This window comes from Phaenicophaeus curvirostris, chromosome 9, assembly GCF_032191515.1.
Source record: "Phaenicophaeus curvirostris isolate KB17595 chromosome 9, BPBGC_Pcur_1.0, whole genome shotgun sequence".
Classification (NCBI taxonomy): domain Eukaryota; kingdom Metazoa; phylum Chordata; class Aves; order Cuculiformes; family Cuculidae; genus Phaenicophaeus; species Phaenicophaeus curvirostris.
In genome coordinates, this window is record NC_091400.1 from 14,054,516 (window position 1) to 14,074,225 (window position 19,710).

The 19,710-nt window shown below is 36.7% G+C and overlaps 1 protein-coding gene across 2 annotated transcripts in view; it reads right to left on the reverse strand.

Moving 5' to 3' along the window:
- Positions 1-364: 364 nt before the first annotated feature.
- The window catches only part of LOC138724103 (heparan sulfate glucosamine 3-O-sulfotransferase 1-like), a 51,490-nt gene continuing 32,144 nt past the window's right edge, over positions 365-19,710 (reverse strand). For both annotated transcript variants that reach the window (XM_069863872.1, XM_069863871.1), the window contains exon 2: positions 365-1,600. In XM_069863872.1, the coding sequence (XP_069719973.1) occupies positions 552-1,481 (930 nt within the window). In that variant the 5' untranslated portion in view covers positions 1,482-1,600 and the 3' untranslated portion in view covers positions 365-551. The remainder of the gene's footprint in view (positions 1,601-19,710) is intronic.

Genomic DNA, 19,710 nt, shown 5'->3' on the forward strand with positions numbered 1-19,710 from the left:
TAGGTGAAATAGATTCCTTTTATAATTAATTGATTAAGAACTTTGTCATGTTACCAGAGGATGTATTATTTATTGGAGGCACTATGTATGCCCCTGTTTTAACATACAATTTAATTTATTGTATGAAAAATTCTAGAAATCAATGCCACTATCATTGTGAATGATATAAAAAAATACTAACAACAAAAATTACAGAACATTTAGAATAATACAATTTCAAATATTTACATTTTTTTTACACATTTAGAAGCAGTCATTTTTCCAAAAGAGCACAAATCTTGTAGCAGATACATATCTGAATAAGTCCATTGAAGTTAATGTATTTGCATGATGGAAGAAAGATCAGCGTAAGACTGACTAGTCATACAAATAAGTGAAACCTGTTTTTCCCCAACATAAGTAGTAGTGTTTCAATGAGATAACAGATGTGTTATTTGAAGCATATAACCAGTACATTAAGTTCTCATAATATGAATTTCTACAGTTTAGAATGATATCTTTGAAAAGAGTTTGTTTCAGGCCCTTTTAAAGAAACATTGATCCCAAATGCACTAATGCCAGTCAAAGGAATGATTAACCATTTTGTAAAATTTTGCATTGTGCTCTCTGAAGTAAGAATGCAGTTGCTTTAAAACAGTGCTGTTAACAAGAGGATGGGGGCGCCCTTTCGATTCATGTAAACATCTCTCCCTTCCATCACTTCTGATGCAGTAGAATCCCTTGGTTTGGTTAAAATAAAAGTTAGAAGACATAATTCGTGAAGGAAGATTTAGAAATCTTTCAACTTTTTGTAATTCAGGAAGAGGGTCCTTAATCAAAGTATTGCCATCCACTATGTGAATCTGATCCAAACTGAAATGTTTAAGCCACTTTTCCATATGAACATCATACAGACTTCTCTGAATAGCCTTGTATTTGGTATTAAGTGCTCCATTTTTAATAACAATATCTTCAAAAAGCTGAACAGGTTTGTGGCTTTCTACTCTGTTGTAATACACTTGGGTATAGTCAGATATAACTCTCTCAGTTGGATCTCTTAGAATAAGCAGCAGTTTAATGGAGCTATTCATGTCATGAATTCTTTCTGGAGCCTGCGGTGATGTAAAATAGCCTGGTGTTTTCTCAATTGTAATCTGATTTCCATAAGAAAATGGCATCAGATTTCTATACCAGTCTATTCCTTTCACATAATTTTCATCCCAGTCAAAGAAGTGGACTTCTGTAGCTGCTACCACAATATTAGGATGAATATCCAACATTTCCAGCAAAGCCCTTGTCCCTCCTTTACGAACTCCTATGATGATTGTCTGAGGTATTTGACGGCTTGTGCCTGGAGGTCTCACCTGTGATGTATAGTGTTCACTTTTATTGCTGCATAATCCTACTTGTGACTTCAGTGTTTCCAATAGTGCCCCATTCTCAGCAGGAGCACCCTGGGCATGAATCAGCAGAAGATAAGCTGACACTAGTAGGATGGCCATGTGGAGAGGAATAACTACTTCAAGATAATGTTATGCTTGACTAATGAAAAGATGAGAAAGTCCCCTCCCGAGCTGGTTGGCAGAACCCGTGGTAAACACACAGCAAGTTTCTGAAGCATCTACAAAATAAAATAAGACAGATCAGTATTTCTAAACCCATCACCAGCTGGAATATCAACTCACAATTCAATTCTCAAATCTAATCTCTCATCACAACAGAAAATTATACCGAAGTTATTTGTTTTCCTTATTTCAGAAGAACACCACCACCACCCTGCCCCTCATATGCTGTTTTCTTTTCCTTAGCTACTGGGGATCAACGATGGCTACTAACCCCTCAACAGCCTTTCTTTCCTCTAAACAATAGAATTGTTTACTTGGTTTAAAATTCCTGTTAGTTGCTTGCTTTGAGTTCCCTAGTATACAAACCATGTATTTTTCTTGGCATATGATACTAATAATAATTCCAAAGCACTTTTGAATGTCAATGCCATTCCACAAATCCCCTGCTAGAATAGTATACCCTAATCTAAATAATAGTACTGGTTTGTGGTGCATCCACTTGGTTTCCAGTGAGCTATGGATTATAGGAAAAAAGCTCTGTTTAGTTAGGCACAGAAAACAAAGCACAGATACAGGCAAAATTTTGGAATCTGAGCCCTTTAGAGTAGAAAACTGACAAAGCAAGAGCGAAATGTTTGAATTGGATCAGTGTTGGAAAAAACCAAACAAGAAAGGGTGGATTAATTGCAACTCTCAAGTTCTTGTGAAGTATAGTCACTTAAGTCCTGCACTTGGGGCACAACAACCCTATGCAGTGCTACAGACTAGGAGAAGTCTGTCTAGAAAGCTGCCTGGAGGAGAGGGACCTGGGTGTGTTGGTTGACAGCCGACTGAATATGAGCCAGCAGTGTGCCCAGGTGGCCAAGAAGGCCAACGGCATCTTGGCTTGTATGAGAAACGGCATGACCAGCAGGTCCAGGGAGGTTATTCTCCCTCTGTACTCGGCACTGGTGAGGCCGCTCCTCGAATACTGTGTTCAGTTCTGGGCCCCTCACCACAAGAAGGATGTTGAGGCTCTGGAGTGAGTCCAGAGAAGAGCAACGAAGCTGGTGAAAGGGCTGGAGAACAGGCCTTATGAGGAGCGGCTGAGAGAGCTGGGGTTGTTTAGCCTGGAGAAGAGGAGGCTGAGGGGTGACCTCATTGCTCTCTACAACTACCTGAAAGGACGTTGTAGAGAGGAGGGAGCTGGCCTCTTCTCCCAAGTGACAGGGGACAGGACAAGAGGGAATGGCCTCAAGCTCTGCCAGGGGAGGTTTAGGCTAGACATTAGGAAAAAATTCTTTACAGAAAGGGTCATTGGGCACTGGAACAGGCTGCCCAGGGAGGTGGTTGATTCACCTTCCCTGGAGGTGTTTAAGGCACGGGTGGACGAGGTGCTGAGGGATATGGTTTAGTGTTTGATAAGAATGGTTGGACTCGATGATCCGGTGGGTCTCTTCCAACCTGGTTATTCTGTGATTCTGTGAAGTATTGGGAAAACCTTGGCAAAATCAAACCTTCAGATAATATTTTGCAGTTTCTCCAAAGCTAAGGAGCTATAAGAGCTATAAGCTACACTCTTTCTAGGCACTTAAAAAATCTTGCTGGGAAGTAAGTCTGGTTACAGCTAGATATCTTCTTTTTCTTAATCTGCACAGAATATGAGCATTTTAAAGAAGTGGTGAATGTTAAATTTCTTAAAAATGTTATAAAAGTTCTATGCTTGCATGTATGTGCTTATGTGTAAGCTTACATGTGACTGAAAGAAAATGTCACTATAAATGTGTTGCTAACATTTGAAATAATTTAAAAACCAAAACAAAATGCAATCATTTAAAAAACAATACCTGTTTTGGAATCTGTTTGAATTATGGCTCATATTTTAAAGTAGTCTCAGGTACACTACAACTTTAGCTGCTTATTCAGTTCCGCTGTCAGTCAGTCTTTCTTTTTCTGAATATATTGGTCACAGTACTTCTACTCTTAGAAACGACCTTAGAAAACAGAGCCAATTCCCATTTGTCATGGTTCTGAGGAGCACTCAGTACTTCTGTTTTAAAATTGTTTACTTTGAGACTTACTTTACAGACTTAAACATCTAAGACAAGAATATTTTTATAGTAACAGCCTAGGCAACGCAGCAGATTCATTAATCTATTTTCTAAATCTTATTAAAACCTACTCCATCTTCTTGGATATCTAGGGTATGACTCTTGTTAAGAGTAATTCTAAATTCACAGATACCTAGCAAATATTAACTCTAAAACCCTAAAAAACCCCTATAAATTTTTAAAATTTGTATTTAAAACTTAAATTTAAAAATTTTAAAACTTAAAAAATTTAAATAGTTTTAACCCTAAAAAAAATTTTAAAAATAAACTGCGACCTTTACTGGGTAGATCTGTGGAGAGCATTACCTGTTATGCCCAAGCAAGACCTAAAGGACAACTGCTTCTTCAAAAAGAGCACAGCTTCAACCAGATGTTCATACACTTAGAAAATATTGGAAAAGTCCAAGTACAAATTCAATTTTTAATCAGATGCCAGAGAAAATACTGTTTGCTTCTACAAACCTGAAAGAAAATTTCACTTTAAATGCCATACGTTTTTTACTAAGAACATTAATACCAAAGTTCTATTTAAAGTTCTTGGGAGCAAGAAATGCAAGCATTTCTATAGCAATTACAGGATGGAAGAACAGATATGTTTATAGCAAAACCATTTGTAGTTCTGTTTTTCAGACTGACTACTCTTTTGGGTGGCAAGTTTGGAAAATGGTAAACATGATATTTAGTCCTGCTGAGGAATCAAAATGTATTCTGCTGCAATGGCAGCTAATGTTGGTTTTGAAAAACTCCCGCAAAACACTAACCACGCAATCTGCGGCATCACACCCCAGATGTTGCCTGAAATACCAGCCTTCAAGTGTTAAGCAAGTTTGTAGACAGTGACTCTGCTTTAATAATTTCAAGCAAAATTTATGGTGATTCACAAGGTTCCTAAGTCCATTCTGAGTCAGGATAGAGCTACACATAAGATGGCTTTGAAAATACTCTTCTCAGTACGGCTGCTTTCCAGATCTGTGATGCCAATGGGCTGGGATTTGAGGCAAAGGGGAGGGGAACAGGGAGCAATTAATCTTTCTTTAACCAGTTCAAAAACCCCAGTGTAAATTTACATTCTATTCTTCACATTTTTAAATTAAATTTCTTTCAGGAAGATTGAGGAATTGTTTTGTAATAACCTTACACTTTTTTTTCATTTTACCTTTTTTTGTGCTGATAGACCCAGCACATTATACAGTATAATACGTATACAGCTGCATACATAAGATTACAAGCACTCTGAAACTAAGGCAGGACTAGACTGAATGTCTGCCAACAAAGAAATGCCTTGCAAATATCAAGGTGGAGACATATAGTTCATTATCTAAATTAAATTCTGGACCTAGCCCATCTTGAAACAGTTTTGTGAACTGATTCTTAACAGGTATTTTAGGCAACTTCATTTAACCAGAAAGAAAATTACTTTTAGAATTTTTGAAAAGAAGTATTCTTGAGTCCAAATAGATTTATAACTAAAAAATAGAAGAGGAGAGAAAAAAGAATTTCTCTGAAATAAACTAAAACCAGGATAAAAAGAAAAGATACAAAAGCATTTGAGACCGGGTACTCTGTGGTAACACAGACAGTGGTGTGTTCTTTCTAGATCTGATGATAGACGAAAAAATGCTCAAATTGACTTTTTTCTTTTATTAAAAAACCCCAACACACTAATATCATTTTATCCCTAATTAACTGATAGTTATCTGGTTTCATGTACCTAAGAACGAGGTGCAAATACTGTCACTCAAAGAAACCTGGAAGCTGAATGAGAAATTCATATTTAGAACTAAAGAAATACTACTCTTCCAAGATATTTTTCAATTTCACATGTGATGTGAATGAATGACAGTCTATTTAATTTACCATCTGAAATCATCAGTTCTCTCAAAACACACTTAGAAGCGATTGACAGAAGGGATTCTGCATTTTCTATGGACCAAAGTATTAGAAGCATTTTTGAAAACAATTATGCTAGTTTAACTGGTTTGCAATTAATTAGTTGTTTTATATAATAGAAATTTCTTAAGAGTCATTGCTAGAACAAAACCTTACCCAGGAAATACTACCAGAAGTAATGGAATTCAGAATGTGCTGTAAAACTGGTGCCCATAGATCAAAATTGCCTTTGGGAGTAATTCCATCAGTACAACATTCCAGCTTCAGCCTAAGATATTTGATTGATTTTGATGAAGCTCTAAGATGTTAGATCCTGTGGTTAGGTTATAATTGCTACGTACTTTTAAAGGTTTTAAAGATGATTTATCAAATATAATTGGAATCTTATTTGAGTAATTTTTGTGTTGTTTTTCTGCCATTATGCAATTAAATGCACATTTTTAGAAGATATGAACCGCTTTTTATAATGAAAACAATATATTTTACATCACTGCACAGCACACTCTTTGAATCTCAGAGTAGTCCTAAGAAATTAACCTCACGATACATGATCGGAATTATAGTGCCTTATTACATGGGGTTCTTTTCCTTATTATTTGGTAGAGTTGGTGTTGCTTAGTAACATACAGAATATCAACAGATAAAATACTTATTAAGCAGAAATGAAGTTTAGGAAAAAAAAGTCATGCTGCAGAGAGGACTAATGAAGTAAATAATACCTTAGGCTTTTGTTTGTTTTACTTTGCTAAAACTTGACTAGACAGGAGAAGCTAATACCCTGGCTGAAAAATCATTTTAATATTGTAGAAATGTTCTCAAGACCCTTAACTACTGCACTCTATTGTAAAAAAAAAGCCATCTAAGCAGCTTATGATTTATCTTGCTTCAGGGTAAAGTACAACATCATATTCTACTAATTTATAATATTATTAATTTCTAATAATACTTTCTACTTCCTGTAACACTTTTCATTAGACAATTTCATAGCACTTTATGTTAATGAACTGTCTGCACCCTATTAAGGCACCATTCTCACTTTACAGGAAATTGTAATTGACCAACCTATAGATCCAGTTCAGGAGTGCAAATGGTTTGAAAAGTCAGGGTTAATGTGATCTGCTCCAGGTCATACTGCAGGTTTATAGTCCAGCCAAGAGTAAAAACCCCTGGGCATCCAATTCCCTTCCCAATTCCAACTTTGTGCCATTTCATGGCAGCCACTCACATCTCTTATGGTAAGTTATACTTGGTTACGCACTGAACTGAAAAGCAAAGAGAGTCGTCAAAGCTCCAGCATAAGATTAGAGTATTTTGTTAATATGGCAGTTTCTTCCCACCTGCCACCACCCCCTGCCCCAAATGAAAGCAAATACAAACTCAGGATTTTGTTTTTTCACAGTATTTATGCAGAAATACTCCTGTTCACTGCTGAAAACTACAACAAGGGGAGGTGGTCAGAACAAGTATAATAAAGCACCAGTTTTTGTTTGAATTTAAAAAATATATCTGGATCAAAAAGTGTACTCCCTTTCCTGTTTATTCCTGCTAGACATCAATTCATCCCAACACAGAAATCAGCCACTGAGAAGAGTACAATTCAAACATTTTATGCTTACTGGCACACAAATTTGTAACAGCTCAGTTATATCGTTATAATTAAGAACATCTCTAATACTGACAATATAAAAAAACTACAGCAGCCTAACTATTCATAAGAAAAGGTCATATGAGGTGAACTGTTCCAGGAATTTTTTAAAAGAAAGTCATACCGCAATGACAGTTATGCCAGTGAAAAGTGTCCAAATACACTGACTTTATGTAACAAATAACATATATAATAAATAACAACAACAATAATACAACACTAAAAGTTTTCAAATATCTGAAATTGGGCTGTTGTTTTTCTTTCCTTTGGTAAAAGTAGAGCTAGTTACACTGCATAATAAATGCAGATCTGCTCTCAGTATGGCTTATACATTTTTGAAAAACAGGCAAATGACTAATCCAGTGTATATAGGATACATTGCTTAACACAATCCAATATAAATTTATTCAAATCCAATAAAGCTATGATTAATTCTATTAATTCAAAGCATTAAATGTTAGAAGCAATACAACCATCAAAAATCCTGTTCATAATACCTTAATTCTGCTTTACAGAATTGTCTGTGAAATAATGTAAATTTAAAAATACTTGGCACATGTCCAATAATGGAACAAAAATGTATCCTCTTTAATATGAAGTAAAAGGAAAGAAAATTCAGCTACTTCTATCCACACAGATCAGATATGCCCAGACTGAGTTCAGGACACGAGAGCACATTTCCAAATGTGAAAAATATGTAAAAATTTGAAAAAGTTTCCTACATATAAACAGTTCTGAGTAGACCTTAATTTTATTATAAGCAGTGAAATTACTTTAGGTTTATGCTAGAATGAGATCATTAGCAATAGGTACAACTGAATATTTTTATAGCTGTGTCCTAAACATTCCAGTGAGATCTGATTCAGAAGAATCCCAAATCAGTTTCATGAAATTAAAGACTATGTGTGAAAGGACGGTTATTCCAGCATGTGATAACCCTTTATTTTCAGATGGGGCATGGCACTACTCTGCTACACATTTAATCTATACTCCACTGCCCGATTAAGTGTAATAACTAAATAACATTCCTGTGACATCATTACTGGGTTTCATCAAAACCTGTTAGGAAAGTATAGTCAGTTTCCATAAATAGATCCAGATTGGACACAAAGAATACCTCCCACTTGTCACTGTGGAAAATGTCTAATGCAAACTGGAGAAAGCAATCAAGGCTGAGTGCGAGAAAAATATGACATTGGAGTTTCATAACAGAGCTTCAAGTTAAGTTGAAAGAGTAGAGGACTAAGAAAGTACAAAAATCAAACAAATATTGCAGCAGTTCATACTACTGACAACAAATATTAACATTCCTGTATGCACTCCTGTTCACTTTCATCTTACTCTAATTATGGACATATTTTTAATATGGAGGTGTACTAAGAATTCTTAAATGATGCACTACTTACTTAAAAAAATTCAGTGCCAAAGACTGTCCCAAAATGCTCTATTCCTGTCATAACAACTCTTCTGGAAATGGAAGAGTCTAAAGCCATCTCTAAGTGTCAAAATAAAAAGTATAATCCTAAAGAAAGACAAAGACATTAACATTTTAGAGTCCTAATATCAGGAGTGAACTTATTAGCACAAAGCTTTTCTAATGAGATTGCAGTTTTATAACAGCCAACAGTTACTACCTTTCAGGAATAATAATTAAAAAAAAAGATAGCTATTTGGTGACTGAAGATAGGAGCTGCAAAGTAACAGCAATTGGCTGCAGGCTTCCCTTCTACCAGGTACACAGACTATAATGTATTAAAAGGAAAGCTAAGAAAGGTTAGCATAAACTATAAACACATTAAATCACTGGCAGGTGATATTAGCAGACAGGAGTATTGAAAAAAGTCTGCTTCCCTAGGGCTAGCATTATATTTTGCAATTCCTTCTTCTGATAACTCAAGATAGAAAATTGCCTGATGATATGACTGCAAATATATAGCAGTATCTTATATACAGTAATTTATATAGTATAAATACACTAATATATTTCTGAGCTAAATAAACCTTCTACAGCTGTAACCTGTTTATATTTTATGGTCTCTTTGAGAAATACGATACACCCACATAAAAGTTACTGAATTATAATGTCATAAAGACTGTTAATATGTTTAGTCCGTAAAGCCAGGTACATTCTAAGCATATCTCTAAATAAACATTAAAAAATTCTGTTCCTATTAAGATGTAAAGCATAGATAGTTGTCAGATTAATACAGATGAAAAGGCTGATTTTAAATGTCTAATCACTCTACGTATCACACTGGCATATTTCAAATGGAATCACATCATTTTGTTGAATTAAACTTAAATCTCTAATTGTTAATTATGCACCAGGACTAACATAAATTGAAGTAAAAAAGATGCCATGCCAGGTCTTCAGACAATTAAACAGTAACTGTGTAATTATAAAGGTGCAAGATGTAACAATGTATGGCTGATAACTAGCTGTTGTGTTTATTTCTACAGATCTTACTAAGGCGAAACTTCAACCTCTTTACTTCTGGTATAACTACTTGAATATTATTCATTTGCCCACACTCATTGTCACAAAGAACGCCTTAATACTCACTGTTGTTTAGGAATTAAAGTTAGAATTTGCTGCAGAGGATTTATTTGAGACCTGTCTTTCAAAGGAAAAGACGCCTTAGGGGGTCAGAGATGGTGACAGGAGCATCTGATAAGGATGAGGACAGGTTAGCTTTCTGTCATACAGAACATCAAATTCCTACAGGACACCCATGTCAAACAGGTGACCTTAGAACCTATTATACGCTCTTGTAAAGAGCACAGCTTGCTGGCATTATAAAAACCACAAAAATCATAAACTCCCTGGTAATCTGAACTGGTGGGGATTTGGAAGCATTACACTTCAAGGACTCCAAAATCGGAAGAGTTCTTGGGGCAGAACTTGTCAATGTTATACCTTACATTCTCAGCACTGGCCCAGTCGAGTGTGAGAGCACTGCAGGCAGAGCTGCATGGGGAGTTACTTAAGACAGCCAGGAGTGACATGTGAGGAGCTGCCCAGGGAGAGAAGTCACGAAGCACAAGTCTTGCAGGCACAGAAGCTCCTTTGTCCCTTACCTTGAATGCTCTCTCACAGTTAAGCATTTCAGCCAAGCCTGCTGACCCAAGCTCAGTATCTTACCCTCTGTTTATAATACTTTTTCAGAGAATTTGTCCAAGGTTCTGACATTAGTCTCTGAGAAGCAGTTATATGGATGCTGACTGGTAAGATTCAGTGTATAACGGCTGCACGACCCCATTATGCAAGGCATAAAATAAACTGATCCTTCCCTTGGTAATAAAATGTACTATCCAATAATCAGCAGACTGGAGACCTTCTAATGTCAAACTCGGACACCAAGAAGAAGCACAGACAAAGTGAGCTGAAAATTCACCCACAATAAAACAGAGCAGCTGAGAGGCCCATCAGAACTGAAGTGATCTGGTCCTGCAAAGGATGACTGAACAAAGTTTAAGAATTACTTCATTACTACATGCAACCAAAGGGCTTATTTTTCTGGCTTCTTAAGTACTTGATATTTTTAATAGGTTTTAGTTCAGGATTGTGAAAAATACTGCAGGGAAAAATAAAAAAGGGCTCAAGAGCATTTTTAAAAAAAAGAATGACTATAAAACAGGATGTGCAGGAAGATAAAGCAGCTGAAAATACATATCACCTAGATGACTGATTTCAGGCTGAAAATTTTGATATTATGGGTACTGGCATAGGCCCTAGTAAGAGACAAGATCAAGATAACAGCCAGAGACAAAAGGCCTGAGTGAGTATGAATGTTTGATGGAATAACAGGATTTGCATAAGTAAGAAACATACCCAGTTCACATAGAGTTTACACATACTTACTTTTGGTATCAAAGAATACAAAGTTATACAAAACGCACCTCATAGTACACCTCTCCTTAAAGTAAATAAACACACGGATCTTGAAGCCAGAGATCACAGAAAGCAATGGCCTAGCAACTCTTAAAACTAATTACTCTGTCTCACATGAGTAAGCAAATCCTTGTTAACAAAGAAGGTAATACCGTAATACAGAACAGGCAAACACACTAGAAAATAAACAGACATATAATACTCTTGTTGAATAAAAACTCTACTAATTTCTTCAACACATGCCCATTATCAAGTTATGCGCACGTTCAAGGCAGAAGGCAGCTGCAGAGACACAGGTATTAAAGCAACTGAGATAACATTTGAAAAAGCCTAATAACCAGAGCATAACACGGAAAATATCCCAGTGTGTCAAACTCGTGCTTCTTTAGCACTGCTCCTCAGACTAAACAGAGAGTCAAAGATGACAGTCAGAAAATACACAGCAAGTAAAAACCAGTTGATTCTCTGGATATCATAGAAAGACAGAAATAAGATCCTTTGCTCTTTACCAGACCTGTTCCCACTGCCAAAATATTATGTTAAAACACAGTAAAAGAATACTCACCACTCTGAAAAGTCTGAGAGTGGATAGCTAATACCAAATACCTACGATGCTTATCTCCAGGATTTCTAAGATTTAGTAGGGGCTCTATCTGACTGCCTTTTGCTATTCTTAGTTAGGAAAGACAGGACTAAGAAAAGCTTTTCTGCAGTCCCAATTTTTCAAACTTTGATGTACAGGCTGAGCCTGTAGGCACGTCAGTAGTCCAGCCAAAGTCAAAGTATTCAAGATGTATAAACATATATTAAAACTTCTAAAATTTCAATGGAAAACAAAGCAACTCTTTCTCCTCTTTCCCCCAACCCAGTCTCCTGTTTGCTTCTCTTGCTTTATAAGCATACACAGCGCCTCCTATGCATGGTGCAATTAAAAAAAAATTAATTATCTCACTGTACATTTTACCCTCAAGTACTTTATTTTTTCCATTCTCAATGCAATCTGAGTTTTTCTACAGTGTTAACAGACATATTTTCAGCACATTTGCTGTGGCATCCTTCATCGGTAACTCAGCAGCTACTTTAAACTTTTTGAGGAACAAGTATCAACACCTTAATACCACTTAATTTGGAGGCCTGGTGTGATTCACAGAAATAAAAAGAAAGCGAAGCATCACTTTCAAATCAGACTGTCTAAAAGCACATAAAATCAGAAAAATATTCTGCTGCCATTATCCACAGTGAACAGTACTTTCCTCCATTAGTAAAATGGGGTTGGATAGTGCTGAATGTAAGACCAGAGAACCTTAATTCCCTATGTAAACAGTGGTGTAATCTTTAAAGAAGTTGAGCATCTGAAACTATTGTATCTCTAGGATGGCTGAGAACTCCACTGAAGACCAACTTTCTCAGACACTTATACAAGCAATTTCCAACTCGGCAAGATGGAAGAAACTTACCTGAATATGTGTAAAGATTCTCTGGCAAATGTTTGCAGACTACCTATTTGCAGCTGATGACATATGTCCAAATATTGCAACATTTCAATAGAACTTTAAATATATTTTTTTTTTTTTTTAAATCACAAACATGCAGTAATTGGGAAAGGTTAATATGTAATTTAGTTAGGGAAAGAGGATCTCTGCTGAATTCCTAGAATTACTTATCAAAACCTCTCAATCCTCATACTCTCAGCTTTTAGTAACTTACTGTTTGGTCACTGATAAATAAAGTGGACTGTGAAGCACAGCGTTAATACTATTTCCTCCCAGATAAGTTTGTGAAAAAATGTAGACTTCTATTTAAAGCAACATCATGTTTAATTTTGTGGTAATAAAGGATTTTTTTCTGCATTCTGATTATGAATGTTCAGTCTTCTTACCTTGAATATGTGCCCACAGGGGAAAATAAATCTGGATTTTAAATTTAATTTGTAACTATAAAATATGGAATAGTTATTTCTGTTTATAGCATGCTAAAAAAGGTAATGCAAGTAAGCAGTGTAAGCTATCAGTTATTGATGCCAGCTCTGTTTTAAAGCAACGGTAATAGCTTTTACTCTCAAGTAAGGACAGCATTTCTTCTGGAAACTATAAATTGTATATATTAGTTTACATTTTTAATGCTGAATTTTCATGTTAGATCTGTAGTTTGACATTTCTTAGCTAAAATATTTTCACACTCATGTCCCACTTATTCTTTACGGCATCTATCAATTTAAATATATTTCAAGCGAAAAAAAATTAATATTAAGAGCAGGTTAAATTTCTTCCAGAACCTTTCTGTCCAGAGGGGAAAATCTGACATGGATGTACTTGGAAAGCTGTCACACCTACAATGCCTTAAAGGGAATTGTAGTCAAAAGAAAGTCACTTACTCTGACTTTATAGATAACAAATAGTTCAAAGGAAATTTTGAGATCAGAATCAAGATGTTATAATCAAGCAACACTAAAGTATTGGTGTGTGAGAAATAGGAGGTTCAAATACTGAATGTGAAAAATCTCAATTCCTATACTATGGGGCTTACCAAAATTATATAAGAAATAAGAGAGAATCATGTCAAAACCATTCATAAATTAAAGGTATTTCCCCTGACATTTAAAAAAAATGACCGATATAATTGTCATTCACAGACTGAGAATGTTTCAGAAATGAAATTTCAGTCAAATTTAAAAGTAGCAGTAGAAATAAATTATGAAGTCCAATCTATTTCATAAAACATTATGGATCTGCTGTGTTCTTAAGTATGCAAGAGAAACTGAATGTGAAGTATTTTAAATTATAATATATCACCAGCTTCTACTAAAAGTACCACAAAGCTGCTGGTGAAAGTGGAAAGATGGAGAAAGCAATGGAAGTTATGAAAACAAAAAAATTAAGTATCTGTAGGCAAAACTATGTTATTAATAATTTCAATGACCAGACTTAGGATCTATATTTGTGTAAATATACACACACATATATACACATAGAGAAATAAAGAACAGGCGCTAACAGAAACTAGTGCAGTCAGATTCAATAATTTAAATTACTTGGGTTCACAAGCAATGCAACTGATGCTGATAAATATAGATAAATGTGTATACACTGGAAATATAAACAGCTGTTCATGCACAGAAGAACTTTGATTTGTTACAACATAACAAACCTTAGAAAATATTAGATTTTACTATAGCACAGGTATGTAGGAAGGCAAAAGTGGTAAGGAATCATGATTGTGATTGGAGTGGAGACTGAACAAACCTGAGCTGTTTCCACATTTTCCTGTGGGGGCTGGAGCAAACATACCTTGGACAGTGACACCATAAAATACTGAGATGGAGTTTGAAGTTACAGTTCATTACATGCTCTCCAAGTAGAGCAACCTCCCCACAGTCTAAGATTATTCACATGGAGAATTAGATCTCAGCACCTAACATGGTTTAAAATTTACACCTCAGATTTCTTACAGTAATTTTCTCCTTGAAGAAAAGACCTGAGGGTGAAATTTTTCAGAAGTATTTACAGTGGTGTAATTTTAGTCTCATAGAAGTCAATAATAGAATAATTTACTTAGTAGCAAAGTTATGGAAGTTTTGAAATATTCCACTCTCTTCCTCACCCTGTGCTCTTAGGAACTGTCTCTCTCACCTTGCAGTGATACTACAAATGCAAATACTTGTCTATGTGATAGAAAGGTGGAGGAAACCATAAAACAGCTTCCTTAAGATTCTAACAGTGAGTTGCATTGCTGCAGCTGAACAATAAAGGAAATGTTAAAGCACCATGCATGTTTAGAAATATATCCAGATGTTCTGGAGGGATTTTAAATTACAGAGTTGATGAACTATGAAGCAATAACAGCCCCCACGTTGAAAGACAACAATTTTAAAGCTCTGAACAATATTAAAAAAAATCATAGACATTGATACAAATTGATAGAAATTACAGTGGGAAAAAAAAAAACCAACATGGAAGGGAACCATCATATGGTACAATTAAATCAATTTATTCGGATTACACCCTCCTTCCCCTATGATCCAATACATATTTCTTTTTGCTGAGCAAAATTTATACATGGATTTTACATTCCGTTACCATGCAAGCTAAATAGCACAGGGAAAAGAAGAGTTTTACATAGCTTACCTGACCTTTTGATAAAATACTTTACTATTAGTTTCCAGGTAAAAAAGCAAAGATTCCACGTGGATTAAAAAAATAGCTCAGAAACCAAAGTGTTAAAATGTGTTGGAAATCTTCAGCATCCGGTTAATTCAAGTCTTTGCACCATGTATCTCTTCAGAAAAAAAAGGCACAGGCTGAGAGTTTCAAAGGAGCCCAAGGGAGCTTCAGTTACTAATTCATTTGAAATTTGAATTTCAAATCAGAGATGGACACCTAGATCCCTCAGTTTTCCTGGAAAGCCCTACCACTATGACTGTCTGTTAAATACTCAAAAATGTCTGTGAAAACTTCAGCTTGATGCACAGCCATGGACAAAGGCAAGTACACTATTAGTATGCAAAAGCAGTGAGAGATAATGCCAGCACAATTTTAATGTATTTTGGTAAATCAAGGCTTCAGAGTGACTAGAAACAACGTGTTTCATTCTGGTCAATCTCTCTCTAAAGAGAGAGAGAGTTCAGAGGTGGTTGTCAACAGAAGATTGCAAGCATAAGTAATTTGTCAATATAAGGACACAGTGAAAAGAAGTGTGTATTTTCTTTTTTAGGAGTTTGTACTTTGACTGCTACATTAGATAAATGAACCAGGATAAGCCTTGCTCATTCCCTTGCAAGTTCAGGAAAAATGTGTTTCAGTGAAATGGGAAGGTAACAAAATTAAAACTGACAAAATTATATGCTCTGAACAATGCATAATTAATTTAGGAGAGCCATTGCCACTAAATATTACTGAAGACCTAAGTAAAGTAAATAAAAAAAAAGAAAGAACGAACTGCCAACAAAAGACATTTTAAGCTGCATTTCACAATACAGTTTTTAGTATCTTAAATAAGCATTCTTCTTGCTTTTCTGTTTGTATGGCATTAATTCTTGGGCAGTTTCTCATCTATCAAATCATGTAAAATTCTTCTGTGCAGAACTTTTAGCTAGTCCATAACTAAGCATTTATGTTTATTTCTACTTGCACTTGCCCATACTAAACTGCAACCTAGTTAATTCAAACCAGCTCTTGAATATAGCTGCAACATTTTGACATTCAGTTCTGTCCTCCAGTGTGCTTGCCTCCTTCCTCGCTTAGTGTCACCTATGTCTCCTCCATCATCCAGGTCATTAATGTAATGCATATTGTTTTTCTTAAGCTTAAAAATTATGTAGTCCAACGTAGCTTTCTGTCAATAAACAGTGAACTCTGCAGTGCAACCCTCATTGAAGAAGTATTAGAAAGAAAGTATAGGAATTAAATACACGGCAGTAGTTGATGTGTGATTAAATGCAGAAAAAATATATGAATATTCACCATGAAAGTAAGATACTTACATGTAACTTTTCAATAACAGCAAAGCTGTAGAGATGCTACCCAATCATCTCAATGGAGATGTTAATTTCAGACTAAGTCAAGTTAATATGAACACAGCAAAAGAAACAAAACCAGCAATCCATCAGTGAAGCTACATGCAAACTGAAGCATGCTTGCATCTTGGCAGGAGTTTTAACTGATATGTTTGTTAAGCTTTATCTAAGAAAGGCTATATTTGGGTGGATCAAGCATTTAACTTGTCCTCTATCCACTTCCTAGCAATTGCCTGTCATGGACACATAAGGGAGCGTACAATACCAAGGGAAACAAAGTGATTTTTTTTCCAAGCATACTTTCCCAGCATCCAGTGATTGTCTTTACTCGTAACATTTTATTATTTGGCTAAATCTATGTAACTTCTCTGAAATCGAGCTATGACTCTACACACTGCTTATCCCAAAACACTTAAGCACATACCCATTTACAATAAAATAACACCTATCATCTATACTTATGGCACTGCTATATGCTCTCCATGATCTTTCTCTGTCCTATTTAACTTTCTCTGCACTCTCAGCATTTACCTTCACAGCCTCACCTCACCCCTTTTATTTCTACACTTGATTCCTCCCTACTCCCCCTCCATAGCCCCACCTATCTTTGCCATTTTAATTACTGTTAGAATTATTTACAACAATGCCACTAAACACAATTTATTAGGAAATCTGGTTTTCAGATGCAGACAAATTTGCCAAAAAACTGTCAGCAGAAATTCTCAGGTCCTGGGTGCCTGCCCAAGGTGCTTTTTTTCCCCTTGAAATTGGCAACTTACTGAGTTGAGCTGCATCCAAGAATGAAGGTCGGAAAAATTGCTTTGTTCAGGTTATAAAACTGTACAGCAACTGGCTCTTTGAGAAGCTCTAGTGTTGTTTTGTTCAACAGGGCTTTATAATATAACAAAGAATTGTCAGCACTTTACTCAACCCATGAAAACTTCCCTCAACTTTGACCAGCTTTCCACCCCAAATCCCTGAACCTTGTTTGCCATAACTAAGGAATTCAGTATTTCTTTAACAAAGCTCTTAGGTTTTTTCCAATTCAATAGAAGCTATTGGTTTTTTACAGTGTAATTGGTGTTATATTGGTAATTTGCTCTACCAGCAAACTTCACTGAACATTGCAAATAAAATATCTGAACTACAACAACTGAAATCAATGAAATAAGCTGTTCAGTTAAAGTTTGCTTAAAATGGTCACATATAAAACTTAAGTAGATTAACGCATACAGATTCAGGGTTCTTCAGAAAGTAAGGAAGCAATTAAACGAAAGGCAGGTCTTGCCAAACTAACCTGATTGCCTTCTATGACAAAGTGACTTGGCTGCTGGATGAGGGAAAGGCTGTGGATGTGGTCTTCCTGGATTTCAGTAAAGCCTTTGACACAGTTTCTCACAGCATTCTGCTTGAGAAACTGTCAGCCTCTGGCCTGGAGAGGCGCACACTCTCCTAGGTGGAAAGCTGGTTGGATGGCCAGGCCCAGAGAGTGGTGGGAAATGGCGTGAAATCCAGCTGGAGGCCAGTTACAAGTGGTGTCCCCAGGGCTCAGTGCTGGGTCCAGCCCTGTTCAATGTCTTTATCAGTGACCTGGATGAAGGCGTTGAGTGCACCCTTAGCAAGTTTGCAGACGACACTAAGCTGGGTGGAAGTGTCGATCTGCTGGAGGGTAGGGAGGCTCTGCAAAGGGATCTGAACAGGCTGGACTGCTGGGCAGAGACCAATGGCATGAGGTTTAACAAGGCCAAGTGTCGGGTCCTGCACTTGGGGTACAACAACCCTATGCAGTGCTACAGACTAGGAGAAGCCTAGCTGGAAAGCTGCCCTGGAGGAGGGGGACGTGGGAGTGTTGCTCAACAGCCGACTGAACATGAGCCAGCAGTGTGCCCAGGTGGCCAAGAAGGCCAATGGCATCTTGGCCTGTGTCAGAAATGGCATGACCAGCAGGTCCAGGGAGGTTATTCTCCCTCTGTACTCGGCACTGGTGAGACCGCTCCTCGAATCCTGTGTTCAGTTCTGGGCCCCTCACCACAAGAAGGATGTTGAGGCTCTGGAGTGTGTCCAGGGAAGGGCGACAAACCTGGTGAAGGGGCTGGAGAGCAGGTCTTACAAGGAGCGGCTGAGAGAGCTGGGGTTGTTTAGCCTGGAGAAGAGGAGGCTGAGGGGAGACCTCATTGCTCTCTACAACTACCTGAAGGGAGGTTGTGGAGAGGAGGGAGCTGGCCTCTTCTCCCAAGTGACAGGGGACAGGACAAGAGGGAATGGCCTCAAGCTCTGCCAGGGGAGGTTTAGGCTGGACATTAGGAAAAAATTTTTCACAGAAAGGGTCATTAGGCAATGGAACGGTCTGCCCAGGGAGGAGGTTGACTCGCCTTCCCTGGAGGTGTTTAAGGTGCGGGTGGATGAGGTACTGAGGGGCATGGTTTAGAGATTGGTGGGAATGGTTGGACTCGATGATCCGGTGGGTCTCTTCCAACCTGGTGATTCTACAATTCTATGAAAATCGCTGACTTTGCAGAAAAGTGAAACAAACAGAAGAGAACAGGGTTTGGTGCTATAACAATGCTAGCAGTTTATCCCTTTCACAAGAATATATTGATGTATTTAGGGTTCTACGGTGCTTTAAAAAGCATTAACATAATACTGACTTTAAAAACAGAGAAATTACCTGTTGACATGACACATAACATTTTATATGTGTACAGCTGTACCCCTTTCCAGCATGAATAAATGCAGAAAGCCTTTTAACGTAACACACGTTCAAACACAATCCATAACAGGCCATTTGGTAATTTACAATTTATTTCTTGAAGATCAGTTGTCAATATCTCAATTAACTTAGAGAACTAAATTTTCACTTTTTCTCCCTATTCAAAACATGACTAAAAACAGTAATCCTGTGTTCTTCAATTTAAGCACACTTTAGAATTCCTTCAGTCAAACAAGATATACTTAAGTGTTTGCTATCATTAATTTGTCATCCCCTAAGACAACCAAGCAAAATATGCATATAATTACTTCCATATCACGCTGCAATTTCAGCAACTTCAGTTGATACTTCCACATCGAGTCTTGGAATATTTTAACTATATTGTTGTATCTAGCACTTGGACTTCACTTCAGCAAGTATAAACCTT